At 50.6% G+C, this 15,986-nt stretch overlaps 2 protein-coding genes across 5 annotated transcripts in view; both read right to left on the bottom strand.

Moving 5' to 3' along the window:
* Nucleotides 1-834: 834 nt before the first annotated feature.
* Nucleotides 835-9,436, bottom strand: Reep2 (receptor accessory protein 2). Of its 3 annotated transcripts, none has more exons than XM_059246396.1 (9): nucleotides 9,255-9,436; nucleotides 8,797-8,904; nucleotides 7,545-7,617; nucleotides 7,141-7,217; nucleotides 3,090-3,210; nucleotides 2,795-2,908; nucleotides 2,411-2,558; nucleotides 2,030-2,160; nucleotides 835-1,948 (listed from the first exon to the last, which is right to left on the bottom strand). In XM_059246396.1, the coding sequence occupies exons 1-9, from the start codon at nucleotides 9,284-9,286 to the stop codon at nucleotides 1,880-1,882; spliced, it is 873 nt and encodes a 290-aa protein (XP_059102379.1). In that variant the 5' UTR covers nucleotides 9,287-9,436; the 3' UTR covers nucleotides 835-1,879. The 3 variants fall into 3 exon arrangements, with proteins under 3 accessions (XP_059102379.1, XP_059102381.1, XP_059102380.1); XM_059246398.1 differs by having other exon boundaries at nucleotides 8,762-8,900; nucleotides 9,255-9,417; XM_059246397.1 differs by lacking the exon at nucleotides 8,797-8,904 and having other exon boundaries at nucleotides 9,255-9,435.
* A 1,635-nt stretch (nucleotides 9,437-11,071) lies between these two features.
* Kdm3b (lysine demethylase 3B) overlaps nucleotides 11,072-15,986 on the bottom strand; it is a 66,133-nt gene continuing 61,218 nt past the window's right edge. For both annotated transcript variants that reach the window (XM_059245850.1, XM_059245851.1), the window contains 2 exons: nucleotides 13,812-13,946; nucleotides 11,072-12,479 (listed from right to left, as the gene is read on the bottom strand). In XM_059245850.1, coding sequence (XP_059101833.1) covers nucleotides 12,399-12,479; nucleotides 13,812-13,946 — 216 coding nt within the window. In that variant the 3' untranslated portion in view covers nucleotides 11,072-12,398. The remainder of the gene's footprint in view (nucleotides 12,480-13,811; nucleotides 13,947-15,986) is intronic.

The raw sequence follows: 15,986 nt of genomic DNA, 5'->3' as shown, positions 1-15,986 counted from the left end.
GTGTGTGTGATATGTAACAAATCAAATTTATACAGAATGCCTGACCTGTTTTCCTGGCTATATGTAAGTGCTAGCATGGTACTAACTTTACTTTATGAGGAATCTTCTAGAATGAGTCTCTTCCTTGACTGGTACCTTCTTCCTCTCCTTTCCAATTAAAAAAAAAAAAAAAAAGCCAAATTCCTCCAGGGCTGTGCTGGCTAGTTTTTATGTCAACTTGATTCAGGCGAGGGGCATCTGAGAAGGGGAAATCTTGAGGAATTGCCTCCATCAGATAGGATGCCCGTGGTGCATTTTCTTAATGACAGATGTGGGACCGCCCAGCTCCCTGCGGCTGGTGCCGCCCCTGGGAAGGTGGTCTTCCATATACAGATGTGGACTGAACAACCCATAGGAACAAGCCAGTAAGCAGTGTTCCTCCGTGGCCTCTGGTTCAGTTCCTGCATCCAGGTTCCTGCCCTGACTTTCCTCAGGGATGGAGTGTGACCTGAAATAAACTCTTTCCTCTACACGTTGCTTTGGGTCATGGTGTTTATCAAAGCAATAGAAATAGACAAGGGCCAACAGTGAAAGGGATGCCTTCAGAGGGCTTGACGAGAGGATTCCAGAGTGGGTAAGAAGGATCTCTTATTGTTATTTATTTATTCTCAAGACAGGGTTTCTCTGTGTGGTCCTGGCTGTCCTGGAGCTTGCTCTGTAGACCAGGTTAGCCTCGAACTCAGAGATCCACCTGCCTCTGTCTTTTGCTATGCCCCTCACAGTTGGGTCTTACTTTTCAGGGGGGCCCTTCCCACTTATTGTCTTGGTGGGACAAGAACAACACAGAGGCCATAATGGAGGAGGTGGCAGAGTTTCATTTATTGGCTCATCCAGTGGGCACTACCGAATCAGGGGCCTCTTGGCTCGTCTCTCTTCCTTCTTCCCGGATTCCACTTGGCCCTAAAAAGCTGGTAGAACCAGGACCAGGGGGAGCGGTCCAGGTTGGTTCTGACAGGGGTTTGCTTGGCACAGGAAGGGGACCCCATGGCAAGGTAGGACGGGTCCCCTTGACAGGAGAGGAAAGGAGCCAGCTCGGCAGGACCTCTACAGTGGGCCCTAGGAAAGAAGGAGTCCAGCCTAGGGGCGTGAATGGGTAAAAGACCCAGGATGGAAGGATGGGGGAGAGACCCCTTGGTCAAGGGCTCGGGTCCTCTGAGAGATCAGCAGGGGAGGATAAAGAGGAAGAAAGACCAGGGCTGAAGGAGGGAGGAAGTGACCACTTTTCCCAACCTCCCCAGCATGCATACCCTTGGAATCCCTCCTCTTTCTGGCGGTGATGTAGAGCGTACACAGCCCTATCAGCTGCAGTTCCGGCAAGGCCATGTTGCTCATTTTCAGCCCGCGTCTGCCACTCACAGTTGTGCCCGAGTGACACCCTCCCCCCCCCTCGGATCTGCTCCCATTTCTTCCCCTTCTCGAGGTGCCTTAAGGCCCCCTCCTTGGTCTGTCTGGACTGTGGCCACTACCCCTATTCAAGGAAGAGCGGTGGAGGCACGTCGGGCCTCAGAGAAGGGGCTGGCCATGGTCTTCAGCAAGGCACTGGATGGGCGGGGCGGGGCTGGAGCAGCGAGAAGAGCAGGGCTGGCCAGGGAGCCCCCACCTCCTCCAGGGCTCAGTCATCGGCTTCGGTCCTCGACCCTACAGCTGCGCCTCCCTCCTCTTTGCCAAGCCCCCTCTGGAGGAGTGTCCATGGGGAGGGGGCGCGGGAAACAGCCATCTAGGGGGTTCTCGGGTCTGAAACACGTGGGCTGCTGGCCCACTGTGGAGCGGGGGCTGGGGCCGCAGCTCTTCCCAGTGCTCGCTACTGTCTTACACTGGAGGGGCGGGGGAGGGGAGGACCTCAGGCTGAGTCGCCCCCTCCAGAACTCTTCTTCTTGGGTCGGGTCTTCAGCGTCTTGGAAGCCACTGGCTATGGAGAGAGGGTGATGGGGGCTCAGCCCGGTCCCACGCCAGCGGCCCCGTTCCCCCAGGCCAAATCCTGCAGTCTCACCTCAGCTTTGGGCACTTTTTTGATAGATTTGGTCCTCTTGGTGGCCTTATCTCCCAGGTCATCTTCTGAGGTCTCAGTCCGGAGTTCCGCCTGGCTTGTGCTAGACCTTACACTCAGGGCAGGGTCATCTCCTAGTTAGGGGAGGAAAGGAGAATAAGGGGGGGGGGGCTGGAGAGATGGCTCAGTGGTTAAGAGCACTGGCTGCTCTTCCAGAGGTCTTGAGTTCAGTTCCCAGGAACCACATGGTGGCTCCCAACCATCTGTAATGAGATCTGATGCCCTCTTCTGGCATGCAGGCAGAACACTGTATACATAATAAATAAATAAAGGCTGGGCTTTTCAACCCTGTCCTCTTTCCCACAGCCCCATGCCTGCCATTACCTAGGTCTTCAATGGTGTCCAGGAGACCCCCAGGGCCAGGTCGGAGGCGGCCATCGGGTCCCTGCAGTGACAGCGCATCCTCATCTCGAATGAGAGTCAGGTCCTGCATGCTGAAGCTCCGGAGCTTTTCAGACAGCACCCCCTGGCCCTAAGGTTACCACCACGCACCAAGAGAGCGGGAGGGATGGAGGGAGGGCGGGGTGGAAACAGAGGTTACCATGGTGTTGGGATATCTCTCCCTTTGGCCAGAGGAGGAAACTGACCAGAGAGTAGAAGAAACGAGGCTGGAGTCTCGAGCTGCACAGCCCAAAGCCTCCAAGGCCTGCAGACAGGGTGGATGAACAGGGTGGGAGCCCCGGGGAGTCTGAACCCACCCTGTCTCACCTTGGCGGCAGCTGTGACTGCGGCATTGGCGGCCAGGTTCAGGCCCCTCTTGCCCACCCTCATCATGGTCTCATAGCTCTTGTCTCGGGCTTGTGTGATATATTCGTCGATCTCCTGGAGGGATGGGAGACCCGAGAGGTAAGGCAGCCGGCAAGTTACCTTTGTTCACACCTGGGCAAAGACACCGCCCGACCCGGGGAGCCAGGCTCCGCGAGGACGCTGCACAGGAAATGTATGTGGCTGCAGGCAGGGGAAGGCCTCAGCTGGGCCAGGCTGGGCAAAGGTGGGGGCAAACCTTTTCCTTGTTGGACAGCGTAGGGTGCACGAACTTGCGGTAGAGAACGCTGGAACCCTTGGTGTAAGGAGACAGCAGCCATATCACAAAAGCAATCTTGAGCTCGAAGTAGAAGGGGAACCTGTTGGGGGCACAGAGGTGCGTGCAGAGCGTATGAGTTAAGGGGTACACTGGATTTAGTGGCACTGACGCTAGACAGTTCCCACCCCTTAGGGCTCTGGGGCCACCAGGTTTCCAAGAGGACCGGGAGGGAGGGGGTGGGGGGCTAAACTGAGACTCCATGTGGGAACTAAGAAGTCACCCCAATCGGGGTGCATGCCTATAATCCCTGTACTTGGCAGGCTGATCACAAATTTGTGGCCACTCTGGGTTACCTAAGACCCTATCTTAAACCACAAAACAAACACCAGGCGTGGGGTATTATCCTGAATCTCAGGTACCTGGGAAGTGGAGGCAGGAGGATCAGGAGTTCAAGGTTATCTTCAGCTACATGGGTAGTTCAGGGTCAGCCCAGGGAACATGGGACCCTATCTCAAAAACTAAAGCAAAAAGAGACCCCAGAAGGAATTTCCCCATCAAGCAGCTCTCCTTCCGCTTCCCCTAAGAACCAGCATCTCTCCTTCCCAAGCCCCCTGTGCTGAGGTCTCCTGTCTTCCTGGTTCTTGCCTTCCTTCTGTGAAGAGGACCAGGATGGAGTCTGGATCGATCCTTGCTGCCATACAATCTGCCCCCCCCTTTTTTTTTCTTTTTTTAGTATTGGCCTCAAATATGCTTGGCTCTCAACCATTGGGTTCTATCCCTAGCCTTTGACTTTTTAGTTTTTACTAAGTTGCTTAGGCAGCTCTTGGGTCTGTAGTCTTCCTTCCTCAGCCCCCCAAGTAGCTGTGCTTGCTATGTGCTCATTGGGGTGTGTGTGTGTGTGTGTGTGTGTGTGTGTGTGTGTGTGTGTACGAGTGTGTAGACCAGAGGTCAAACCTGGGTATTGTTCTCTCACTGGCTTGGAGCTAGCAAGCCCTAGTAATCCACCTGTGTCTACTTCCAAGAGCTGAGATTTATAGGCATGCGCCATCACGCCTTTTAAACATGGGTTCTGCGCTAACCATCAGGCTTCACCCACCCAGCCATCTCCCTAGCCCGACAATATCTTTGTTAGAATTTTTCTTGAGATGTGGTGTCACTGCGTTGTTCATGCTAGCCTTGGATCCCTAGGTGCAAGGGGTCCTCTGCTTCAGGAACAGGTACTCAGGTCCTTGGACTTTTGAGTACTGTTCTCCGTTTGCCACAGGCTTTTATGCCCAGGCCACAACCTCCCTCAAGTCTTCTACATCCTCACAAAGCCCTCAAAGTCCTCTCCTTCACTGGTACCCAGGGAATCTAGACTTACCACCCTGAATCTTTTTGTTTTGTTTTTGTTTGTTCTTGAAGACAGGGTTTCTCTGTGTAACAGTCGAGGCTGGCCTGGAACTCACAGAGATCCACCTGGCTCTGCCTCCCAAGTGCTGGGATTAAAGGCGTGCGCCACCACCAACCGGCCCACCCTGAATCTTTTTTTGTTTTGTTTTGTTTTTTTTTTGAGACAGATTTTCTCTGTGTAGCTTTGGAGCCTGTCCTGGAACTCATTCTGTACCTCAGGCTGGCCTCGAATTCACAGAGATCTGCCTGCCTCTGCCTCCTGAGTGCTGGGATTAAAGGCGTGCACCTGAATCTTTTAACAAATCTCTAAATTATCTCTCTCTACTAAAACTATAGCTGGCAAATACAAGGGCTTTATCTACAAATGAAATGATATTTTGTCTTCCAATCTTTACAGTTTTTTTGTCTCTTATTTAAAAATGTTTTTGAAGTCAAGGACAACTTTATTAGAGTTTAAAAGGAAAACAAGGGCTGGAGAGATGGCTCAGAGGTCCTGAGTTCAATTCCCAGCAACCACATGGTGGCTCACAGTCATCTACAGTGAGATCTGGTGCCCTCTCCTGGCATAAAGGTTTATGTGCAGGCAGAACACTATATATAATAAATATTTTCTTAAAAAAAGGAAAAGAAAAAACAAACAAACAATTTCCAGGCAGGCAAGCTTCAAACTTGGCAGCTTCCTGGAAGAGGAGAATGGAAGAGAAGGAAGAAAACCATGCCATTTAAGCCAGCACGGAGGCCAGACCCATGGCTGACAAGCTGTCATGTGGTGGAGAAAGCCTAAAGAAGCCTAAAACGTTAGAGAAGCTCCAAGTAGCAAGGAAAACACGTTTAGAAAAGAGGTGGGCAGGTGTGGTGGCGCTCACCTTCAATCCCAGCACTCGGGAGGCAGAGGCAGGTGGATCTCTGTGAGTTCGAGGCCAGCCTGCTCTACAAAGCAAGTTCCAGGACAGCCAGGGCTGTTACACAGAGAAACCCTGTCTTGAAAAAAAAGAAAAGAGATGACCCAGGGTGTGGTTAAGAGAATTTGCTGTGTTTACAGAGGACCTAGGTTCAGTTCCCAGCCCCCACGTGGTGGCTGACAACTGTAACTCCATTTCCAGGCCATCTGACTGAGGACACTCTCTTCTGACCTCTTCTGGGACCAGGCACACAGGTGGTGCACAGACAGACATGCAGGCCAAACACCCACACACGTGAGTATCTTTTTTTCTTTTTTAAGAGGAAGTTGGGCATAGTGGTGCAGTGTACACCTGTAATCCTAGCATTTGGGAAGCTGAGGCAGGAGGATCATTGCAATTTTGAGGCCAATTCGGGCTACATAAAGGGTTCCAGCCAACCCAGCCAGAGATACATAGTGAAACTCTGTCTGGAGAAAAGAGAGGGGGAAAGGGAGGAAGAGAGAGGGAGGGGCAGGGGGAGGGAGAGGAGGAGGGGGAGGGAGGGAAAGGGAGAGGGAGAGAGAATAAAGAGAGGAGAAGAAGAAAAATTATGCTTTTTTGAATTAAAAAACAAAACAAAACAAAACAGCAGACTTAGGAAGGAACATGGCTGAGGCCAGTAAGCAATTGCCTTTTGTTTGGTTTTTTGAGACAGGGTTTCTCTGTGTAACAGTCCCGGCTGTCCTGTTCTGTAGACCAGGCTGACCTCGAACTCACAGAGATCTGCCTGCCTCTGCCTCTGAGTGCTGAGATTAAAGGCGTGTGCCACCACTGCCTGGATGCTATTGCCTCTTTTTAAAAATCATAATCATGTATATGGTGTGTGTGTGTGTGTGTGTGTGTGTGTGTGTGTGTGTGTGTGTGTGTTGGTGCAGGCTCCTCCCATAGTGCATGTGTGGGGGTCAGAAGACAGTATCTGGGGCTACTTCTCTCCTTCCCCCCTTACATGGCTCTCAGGAATCAAACTCAGGTCATCAGGCTCGTGTGGCAAGAGCTTTGCTGATGAGCTACCTTGCTGGCCCCTGCCCTGAGATTCTGTAGCCCAGGTTGGCCTCGAAACTGCAATGATACTCCCCACCTTAAGGTCCCCAGTGCTGGGATGCCAGGTGACTCCAGTTCCCTGTACTGGGTATTCTTCAAGAGGTGCTTGCTCATGCGGTGAACATTTCTGAGTGGACTCAGACATAGTCCCTGTCCCTATAACGCGCCTACACTTCAGGCCTATTAGTGCCTGCAATGCCTTGGAAATACAGCATCCAGTGTCCACACGCTTGAACTACATGCCTGTCCCACAAACAAGGAAGATGAGATTTAGAGACTGGTCATCTGTCTACTGTCCCAGAAAGGATGAAGGAGCAGATACAGACTCACTGAATCCCACTGTGGTGCTGTGGCTGGCTGTCACCAGGAAGAAATGTGGAGGTTCTGGCTTTTCCCTCTCTGTTTGAGCTAGGGTAGCCCCAGCTGTCCTGGAACTTGCTATGGAGATTCTCCTGCCTCTGCCTCCAGGTGCTGGGATTAAAGGCGTGGGCCGCCATGCCCGGCTTCTTACTATGCTGATATCAGGCCTTAGGAGCAGTATTAAGGACACTGAGGGACTGTTGGGAGTTGGGGTCCCAATCTTCTGCCTATCTGCCTGGCTAGAGGAAGAAAGAAATCTGGGTCTTGAGATGCAAGGAGGTGACATTGGACCTCACCAGGACAGTATTATATCCGTAAGTGTCTCAGCTGTGGTAAAGAAGGCAAAGACGATCCAGTACATCATCCATTTTACCTGAGGGACAAAGGGTAGTATTAAATGAGGCCTAGGACGGAGGGGATGTAAACACCCAAGGTCCCCGAATACCAGGGCTAAGCCAAGGAAACCCAGGACCCCATATTGCTGCCTGCTCTAAACTGAAGTCCTGGGAGAAAGTTACCCAGGACCTCACATTTGTCAATCAGACCAAGCCTGGGTGGGGAATAGGAAACATCCCAGAACCTCTTTTGCTCAGGGCTTTGTTGGATAATGTGGCACAAAGCCACACTCTAAGCCCACTTGGAATGTGACAAAATGTGCACCCCTCCCAATTTGTTAACGGGGGAAGAGTTGTTCACTCACATATTCCTTTACGTTTTTGGTCTTCACGGCCTTGTAGGAAGAATAGGCTGGGTACAGGGTGCCGAAGATGAGCCTAGGGAGGCAGGCATGGTTACTGGGCCCTTGTCCCTCCCAGCTCTGCATCAGCCCCTGAGCCTAGGGAGGCAGGCACGGTTACTGGGCGCTTCTCCCTCCCAGCTCTGCATCAGCCCCTGGGGGGGGGGGGCGCTAAGGCAGAAGGGGACAGAGCTCCAAAGAAGCGCCAGCTGGCTGGGGAGCTCTGGTCAGAGCAGTCAAGACTCTGAGACACACATCCAGCCTGGGTGAGTGAGGCCCTTTCCCTAGACCCAGAGGCAGGAGGATCCAAAGTGGGCCCTTCCGTCAGAATCTTTGGCTATGTACAAGCATGTTATAGGAGTTGAGGGGGCTGGCCACTGCCATGAGATGTCTTCCTTCTTGGCCTAATGCCCACTCAGCCCATCTGTTCACACTCTCCACTTCCTTGTCTCAGAGACAGGCTGTGTAAGGACCAGTTCCCCACATCTAACATCACCTAACAGGGCACCCAACCTGGCCGTCAGAGAGCTATTGGGGTCCTGGGACCAGAGGGCACAGGTGCAGGAGGCCCTGAAAGAGACAAAGAGGTTTGTAACCCCATGTCAATATAGTCTGGGGTCAGGTAGAGAAGACCATGTCTGAGCATCCCATCAATGGGGGGGGAGGAGTCATATATCCTGTAGGGAGTTTGCCCAGGCCAGAAGCAGCCATCCTGAATGCCACACAGAGAGATAAGGCCTCTAGGGGGTGGGAAGAGGAAACTCCAGTGGTCTGAGAGGAAACCAGGACACAAGTATGTGACAACATTGAATGGGGAGAAGGGTGGGGCTGATCGGGATGCCAGTCCTGACGAAGGCTGAGGGGCAGAGCCCTAAACTAGAGGGTTGGCTCTCAAGCCCAGCCCCTTCAAGTGTGGGTGTTTCCCTGCCAAGGCAGGGCACTCACTGCCCGTGCTGATGTTGGGTAGTGGGGCAGAATCCTCAGGGCCAACATCTAGGCTTGTGTGTGTTTGGGGGAGGGAGGTATGTTTTCCTGTATCTGGGGGAGGTGCCATCGCCATGGCTCCACAATGTGACTGTTACAGTGTGTCTGGAATTAAGGCCACCAAATGTTTTCCCATCCTAGGCAGATAATACACATCCTCCATCCTGTCGCCTCCCCACACTTTGTCCTCTCAGCACCTCGGCTTCCATGCCCAGTCTTCCCTCCTGCATGCCTTGGACAGGTGTCCTCATCCACAGTCAGTGGAAGTAGGAGGAAGGCCTGAAATCTTTGGGATCTGAGCTCTGGAATGATGGGGCTCCTGCCACGTTCCCCACTCTTCCTGAGGGAAAGGAAGGTCTTGTACGCTGGGCTCCTCCAGCCTAGATCTGCTCCGTGGGGGAGGGGATGTGCCCGCCTCCCCTTATAAATCAGTAGCTGCTCAGCCTCTAGGATGGGGGAGGGCGCAGGAGCAAGGCAATTAAGAATAAACAGGTTTTAAAAATAATATGGGTGAGGTCTCTGGGAAACCAGGCCTGCCATGCTCCCGCTATGCTCCCCTTCCAGTCTTCTGTCTCTGGGGACACCACATAGGGACCCTGGGCTGATCCATCCCAGGCTTGAATACCGCGCCCTCCATCACCGGCCCCCCTCACCCCCAACCCGGGCGAGCCCCGCTGCCTCCGCACTCACACCACCAGGCGAGAGATGATCCAGGACACCATGGTGGGGCGGGGACCCAGCCTGGGCGAGGATGCTGCTGCCCGAGGCCGGCGGTGGAGGCAGCAGGAGCTGCAGTTAGCAGCGGCAGCCGCCGTGGGGTCAGCGGAACGCCGAGTTGCCGCCGTTAAAGGGGAGGTCCCTGCCGCAGCAGCGGGCCGTGGGCGGTGGCGGCTCTTAAAGGGGAGGCCGCGGTGTCGGCGCGCCCCCCCAGCACCTGCTGGGGCTGGGCATGCGCCTTCACCCTCAGTGCCCAGCCTCGCTCTAAATCGCTCGTTCACTTTGCTTGAGCTTCAAGCTGGAGGCCAAGCTCCCGGCGGGGACCCTTTTGCTTCCATCCTTTGACATCAGCTTCCACCCACCTCCGGCCCTGCCCACGTCAGGTTGAAGGCTTAAATATCCCCCCGAGGGGCAACAGCTGCTTTATTGCTTAACTGCCAGGCACCGTGTTTAGAGCTTCGCATGTTATTTCATTGAATCCTCACAACTACCCTATAAGGCAGAAGTTATAATTAGCCTCATCTTGAAGGTGGGGGTTATTGGTTCGCTACTATGCTGAAGGTCACAAAACCACCAAGTCACACTTGTTATGATATGAAACTAAGAAGTTTATTTTACAGGCTACATGCTCCAAACACTGACCATCAAAAACTCTTTCACTGTACCGGCCCCATAAGGACGTCTACCTGGGCGCCAGGGCCCAGGCACAGCTGCACCTGCCCACCCCAGTCCTCGTCAATAACCGCCAATTCCCAGATTAAAGGGAACCTGCCCACATGGTTTGATCGGACTTTTGGGTGGTAAATTGTGCTGGGGTTAGGGATATATGGAATTTAATTTCACGGGGAGGGGGTAGGAGAGAGAGGAGTGGGTCTCAAGCCAGGGAAAAGTCCATAGACCTCAGCTCCACCCCCATCAGAGAGTACCACCGGTAGCGGATGTCCTAATTCTGAAGACATTTATATCCAGAATGTAGGCTAGCTTGCCTCCTGATTTTCACCAAAGCAACTTCATTCCAAAGCATCCCTCCTCCATTGCCCTCCTTCCTTGTCCCACTTTAAAGCTGCCGCATCCTGGTGTCCTTATGTTGAGGTATAATCTTTTTGGTGACCACACTATTAACCTGTCCCATCCAGGCTGTAAGGACATGCTCACAGCTCTGTATTTCAATTCAAAGACTCTGATTCAAACCTAGCACCCTTGAAAAACACAAATGGTCTATTTGTAGCCTGATAATTATGTTTCTGGGCTCAAATGCTTTGGAAGGTGTTTTCAAACAGGTTTCAGAGAAGCGGGCCTCTGATGGTGCCTCTTGCTTCCTTCCCAAAAGGCCCCCTTTACCTAGAATGCAGTCTGTCCTTACCCAGAGAACACTTTCCTTTTGCTTAATAAACAGAACCCCAGTTGGGTCCCCTTCCACTGTTGGAGGTTACCTAGACCACACACTTGTGGTATGCAGCCGCAGAACCTCACAACCTTGCCTGGAGTTTTGTTCAGGCTGCACATTAAGGCACTGTTCTCTCGTCCTGCACCCTAGAGAAAGGAGGAGGACCCCACCTACCCCTTTTTGTTCACTGAGAATAAACTACAGGGAAACAATCCCTCTGCCCACTCACCAATCAACTCAGGTGGTTGCTTCCTAGCCTCCCCGGGCACAAGGCAACAGTGAAGGGTGATCACCAGGCGCAGGGCGGCAAGCAGACCTGAAATCAACCCCCATCTCTAACTGCCCACAGTGTGGTCTTGATGTTAGAAAGGTTGGCACACAAAGAATTTTGTCTACTCCAAACAGATTTGTTAGATTTTTAATAAGAACATGGAAATCCCAATCAGCCCTTCAATAAAATTAAGTACAGAAAGTGAAATTAAAAGTATTCTACAGTAAATGACTTTTATTAAAAAAAAAAAAGAAAAAAAAAAAAAAGGTAACTGTGAACAAATGTGACCAAGGCTGCGGGGCGGGACACCGGGAAGGAGATACATTTCCCAATGTATCCATGAGCCGGTGAATTCCATCATTTCCAAGTAAATTCTTAATAAAAACTCCACTGAGTTGTAAAGTTTTGTTGAAAATATTTCCAGACAAAACTCCAAAATAAAAACAAAGAACTCTTATACTGGAAACCAAACTTTCCACCCCATTTGGAAACATCGGAGGAGTCCTGTGGAACGCTGGCAGTCGGCAAACAGCTCCTGGGGTCAGCAGTGCGCACACGGGAGCGCTCCACAGCTCAGACATGACACAGTTCTTTCTCAGACAACTGTTCCCTCCAGATAAGACAGAGAGGAGGGAGAAACTCAAAGAATTTTAATTAAACGCCAATTCTTCTAAATTACGCTTTGGCTGATCTTGTGCTATAAGGGGCAGCTGAGTTCTAAAAATCAGATCTTTTCAAAGAGTTTTATTGAAAGGAAGACTAAAGTAATGTGCCTTTCCTCAGAGTCCAGGAAAACAACTGTGTTATTTCAAAAGTTCTAAAAATATCTACTTTCATGAAATAGTAACTATTTCACTACAAACCTATTTTTCACTAAATACACACGTTTCCTAATCCTGGAGCCTCCTGGGAAAAGCCGTGGGCTCTCCCTGGGTCCTGAGGACTCCAATGTTCACAGAGAGTATGGGGAACGGCTGCTCCCCCACCTCCTGGGATGGGCTAGGTCAGAAGTCATGTGCGGAGACACAGCCAGGCTTCCACCAGGCACATTCAATCCTCACCTTTCTTTACCGTTCTGACTTCCTCCGCCTCCAAACAGTCCCACTTAGCTAGGCACAAGAGGAACAGAGAAGGAAGGTGTGCCCACATTCCTGGTTTCCATGGTCTCCAACCAGGAGAATGTGCAGGAAAGCCCAGCGATGTTCAAGCAACCTGGATTCCCAAAAGGCCACTGGATGGGAATGTGGCACCCTCGGCTTCGAGTCTGAAACTGTGTGTGAGCAGTGCGGTTTTCTTGTGTCGACCTTCAGTGTTGAGGCAGCATAGAGAGAGGGGCTGGAGAGTTAATACTGACCACACTGGCTCGGGAAGGGCGGCTGCTCCTGCAGAGAGCCCTGCTCTTCCCTGGTGAGTGTTGTGAAAGGCCTGCTTCACAGGAGAGCTGGGAGGTCCCCAGGCCTTACGACCTTGCCAGTTTGGATTCGTGGGCCTTGAGAGTACCAACAGCATCTTTCACTGCGTGGTATATGATGTTCTTCACCTGGAGAGAATTAGCACTGTCAGTCCAGGGCAGCTCACAAATGAGATCCATGACCTACTCCAACAACAAGCCACTGAAGCTAATGGGGACACCCCGGCAGTACCTATGCGCTTCCCAAACCAAGCCCCAATGAGTTACAAGTCATGCAGGGTATGAGGGTCACATTCAAGGAAGAACGTGTACAGACACCATCCCTCCTGTTCTCACTAGGTGCTGGGCAGTGTCATAAAGCTATTAGGTGGACTGCTGGTTAATCTTTGCCATGAGCCCATGAAGTACATTTTATCAGGAGCCTTGTTTAAAGATAAGAGACTGAGAAGATCAAGTTCCAAGGAACTGGAGCGGGCACCATGGCACATGTCTGTAATCCCAATGGCTGAGGCCAACCTGGACAAAAGACTGTCCAAAATACCCCTGCCCAAGACCCCACATCGATAAACAGTGCCCGTGGGTAGGCAACGGGATGTCTGCACGAGGTGGGTTCAGTGACTAGTCTCCGGTCCCCAGGCTTAGCTGCAAGTGCTGTCAGTTGCTCACTGAGCCATCTTGCCAGCTCCCCTCCCCCATTTCCGAGACAGGGTGTTACTATTTAGCCAAGGCTGGCCTCTAACTCTATGAGCTTCTTAATTTAGATTCACAAGTAATGAGATTACAAGACTGTGCCACCAGGCCTAAAGCTTATGTGTCTATTCTCATTTGTCTAAAAGAGACATATTTTACATGTGATGTTGGAAGATTTCACTAACGTTATTAAAATAAACTGTCAGGCTGAAGACTTTAAAAGGACTGAGAAGAAGAGTATTATTTCTAGGGTGGAAAAGTAACACAAAAGGACACACTGGCACTTTAACAGTGTTGTATGTGTACATATGTGTATTTCATGTATATGTATGACACAGAGGCCCTCTGCCTCTACTGATCCTTTTCTGTTACTTAACAAAACTGCAGTGTGCACTGTGTTTCCGATTTGTGCTGGGGAAAGTCAACGAGACAAACTTCTGCCTTCACCAAGCTTAATTAAGCTTATATTTTAGCAAGCTAGCCACGAACAAGTCAGAGAACAGAGTGTGTCAGATGGTGAAACCATTACAGAAAAAAACCAAGTGATCAATGGGACCTGGGGTTCAGCAGAGCTGAGGCTGCCGTCAGTGTTCTCAGAATTACATTTACGTATGTGCACGTACACACTGAGTACCATCGGGCATGTGTGGAGGAGAAAGCCTTTATACGTCCAGACATAGTTTTCCAGAGTCATTTCTCCACCAGAAAATACCCTATGAGGAGAATGTGTCTACGTGAGCATTACCTGGGAAGACAGGAAAGATTATTTACCTGTAGTTTATCCTCATGATTCGTATGAGTGTTGGAGAGATGCCTGAATTCCTGAGTCAGGCGGAAACAGTGCTTCACATGCTCTGGAGATACAAAGTCTTCTGCTACTTTTATGCAACTATACAGATTGTGAACCTGGGATGAGGCAAGTACAGCAGGAAAATGTAGACATTAGAGATTCAGTAACTCATAAGAAAACGCCACTAAGCTGTGGCAGCACACGCCTTTAATCTCAGCACCTCAGAAGGAGGGCAGGTGGACCTCTGTGAGTTTGAGACCAGCCTGATCTACACAGGAAGTTCCAGGACAGCCAGGGCAGTTACACAGGGGGAAAAAAAAAAAAAAAAGAGGAATGCCCAGCAGTGGTGTGCTGTGGGATGTTCTGTATGGCAAATGTGTTGCTGATTGGTCAATAAATAAAACACTGATTGGTCATTGGCTAGGCAGGAAGTATAGGCGGGACAAGGAGGAGAATAAAGCTGGGAAGTGGAAGGCTGAGTCAGAGAGACACTGCCAGCCGCCACGATGACAAACAGCATGTGAAAATGCCGGTAAGCCACGAGCCATGTGGCAAGGTATAGATTTATAGAAATGGATTAATTTAAGCTGTAAGAACAGTTAGCAAGAAGCCTGCCACGGCCATACAGTTTGTAAGCAATATAAGTCTCTGTGTTTACTTGGTCGGGTCTGAGCGGCTGTGGGACTGGCAGGTGACAAAGATTTGTCCTGACTGTGGGCAAGGCAGGAAAACTCTAGCTACAGTGGTGGCGCACACCTTTAATCCCAGCACTTGGGAGGCAGAGCCAGGTGGATCTCTGTGAGTTTGAGGCCAGCCTGGTCTACAGAGTAAGTTCTAGGATAGCTAGGACTACACAGAGAAGAAACCCTGTCTCAAAAAACCAAAAAAGAAAGAAAATGCTCATGATAGTAAAACACAATCGCTTTCTTTCTTCCTTTTTTTTTTTTTTTTTTTTTTTGGTTAGACTTATTCTGTCACTCATACTGGCTTTTAGTTCCCAGGTTTCAGCAATCCTCTTGTCTACACCACATGCCACTGTCTTCTGTTAATCCTACAGAAACATGGAATGCAAGTTCAAAAGAACGGGCTGCTGAGATGGAGATGGCTCACCAGGCGTATGTGTGCTGGCCACCAGACCTGGCAGCTTGAGTCTGATACATAGAGCCCAATAAAAGCTAGTTGTGAAGCTGGGCGGCGGCGGTGCACGCCTTAACCCCAGCACTTGGGAGGCAGAGCCAGGTGGATCCCTATGAGTTCGAGGCCAGCCGGGGCTACAGAGTGAGATCCAGGACAGGCACCAAACTACACAGAGAAACCCTGTCTCGAAAAACCAACCAACCAACCAAACAAGCTGGTTGTGGTAGCATACACCTTTAATCCCAGTATTAACAAGGCAGAAGTAGGCTGATCTCTGAGTTTGAGGTTAGCCTGATCTTCATAGTGAGAACCAGGCCAGCCAGGCCTACATAGCCAGGCTGTCTCAAAACCAACCAACCAATCAACCAACTTTTAAAATATAAAAACATTAGTATTTTCACAGAAAATGGTCTGGAAAATATCTACCACAATGCTAATATATTAGTAAGATTCCCTCAGGGAAGAAGCCTAGATTGAAAGTCAGAATGAGGAGTTTGAGATAGTTCAGGTAGCTGATCCCTAACTGTCTCTACTTCTGTAATAGTCTGCACTGTTTAAAACACTCTAGGAGCCAGGCTTAATGGTGCCTGCTTTAACTGCAGAGGCAGAGGCAGAGGCAGAGGCAGGTGGATCTCTGAGTTTCAGGCTAGCCTCGTCTAGAGAGTGAATTCCAGGACAGCCAGGGCTACACAGCAAGACTCTGTCTTGAAAACAAAACAAAACAAAAAATTTAGATGGTACACACCCTTAATCCTAGTACTTGGGAGGCAGAGACAGATCTCTGTATGTTAAAAATAAACAAACAGGCCGGCGGTGGTGGCACATGCCTTTAATCCCAACACTCGGGAGGCAGAGGCAGGCGGATCTCTGTGAGTTCGAGGCCAGCCTAGTCTCCAAAGAGAGTTCCAGGAAAGGTGCAAAGCTACACAGAGAAACCCTGTCTTGAAAAACAAAAACAAACAAACAAAAACAAAACAAAAAACAAAAAACAAACCAAAACCCAGAAAACAACGCCCTCC

This window comes from Peromyscus eremicus, chromosome 19 (genome assembly GCF_949786415.1).
Source record: "Peromyscus eremicus chromosome 19, PerEre_H2_v1, whole genome shotgun sequence".
In the NCBI taxonomy this organism is placed as follows: Eukaryota; Metazoa; Chordata; class Mammalia; order Rodentia; family Cricetidae; genus Peromyscus; species Peromyscus eremicus.
The sequence above is the reverse complement of the archived record's forward strand: the minus strand, read 5'-3'. Positions and strand labels throughout refer to the sequence as shown.

Bases quoted from the DNA above. Each gene is read 5' to 3' on its own strand.
- Reep2 (XM_059246396.1), bottom strand. From the start codon at position 9,286: ATGGTGTCCTGGATCATCTCTCGCCTGGTGGT. The intron at 7,618-8,796 runs GCATGCAGGAGG...CTGCCTCCCTAG, and splicing joins GATGAGGACACCTGTCCAAG to GCTCATCTTCGGCACCCTGT. The intron at 7,218-7,544 runs GTGAGTGAACAA...TTTGTCCCTCAG, and splicing joins CCAAAAACGTAAAGGAATAT to GTAAAATGGATGATGTACTG.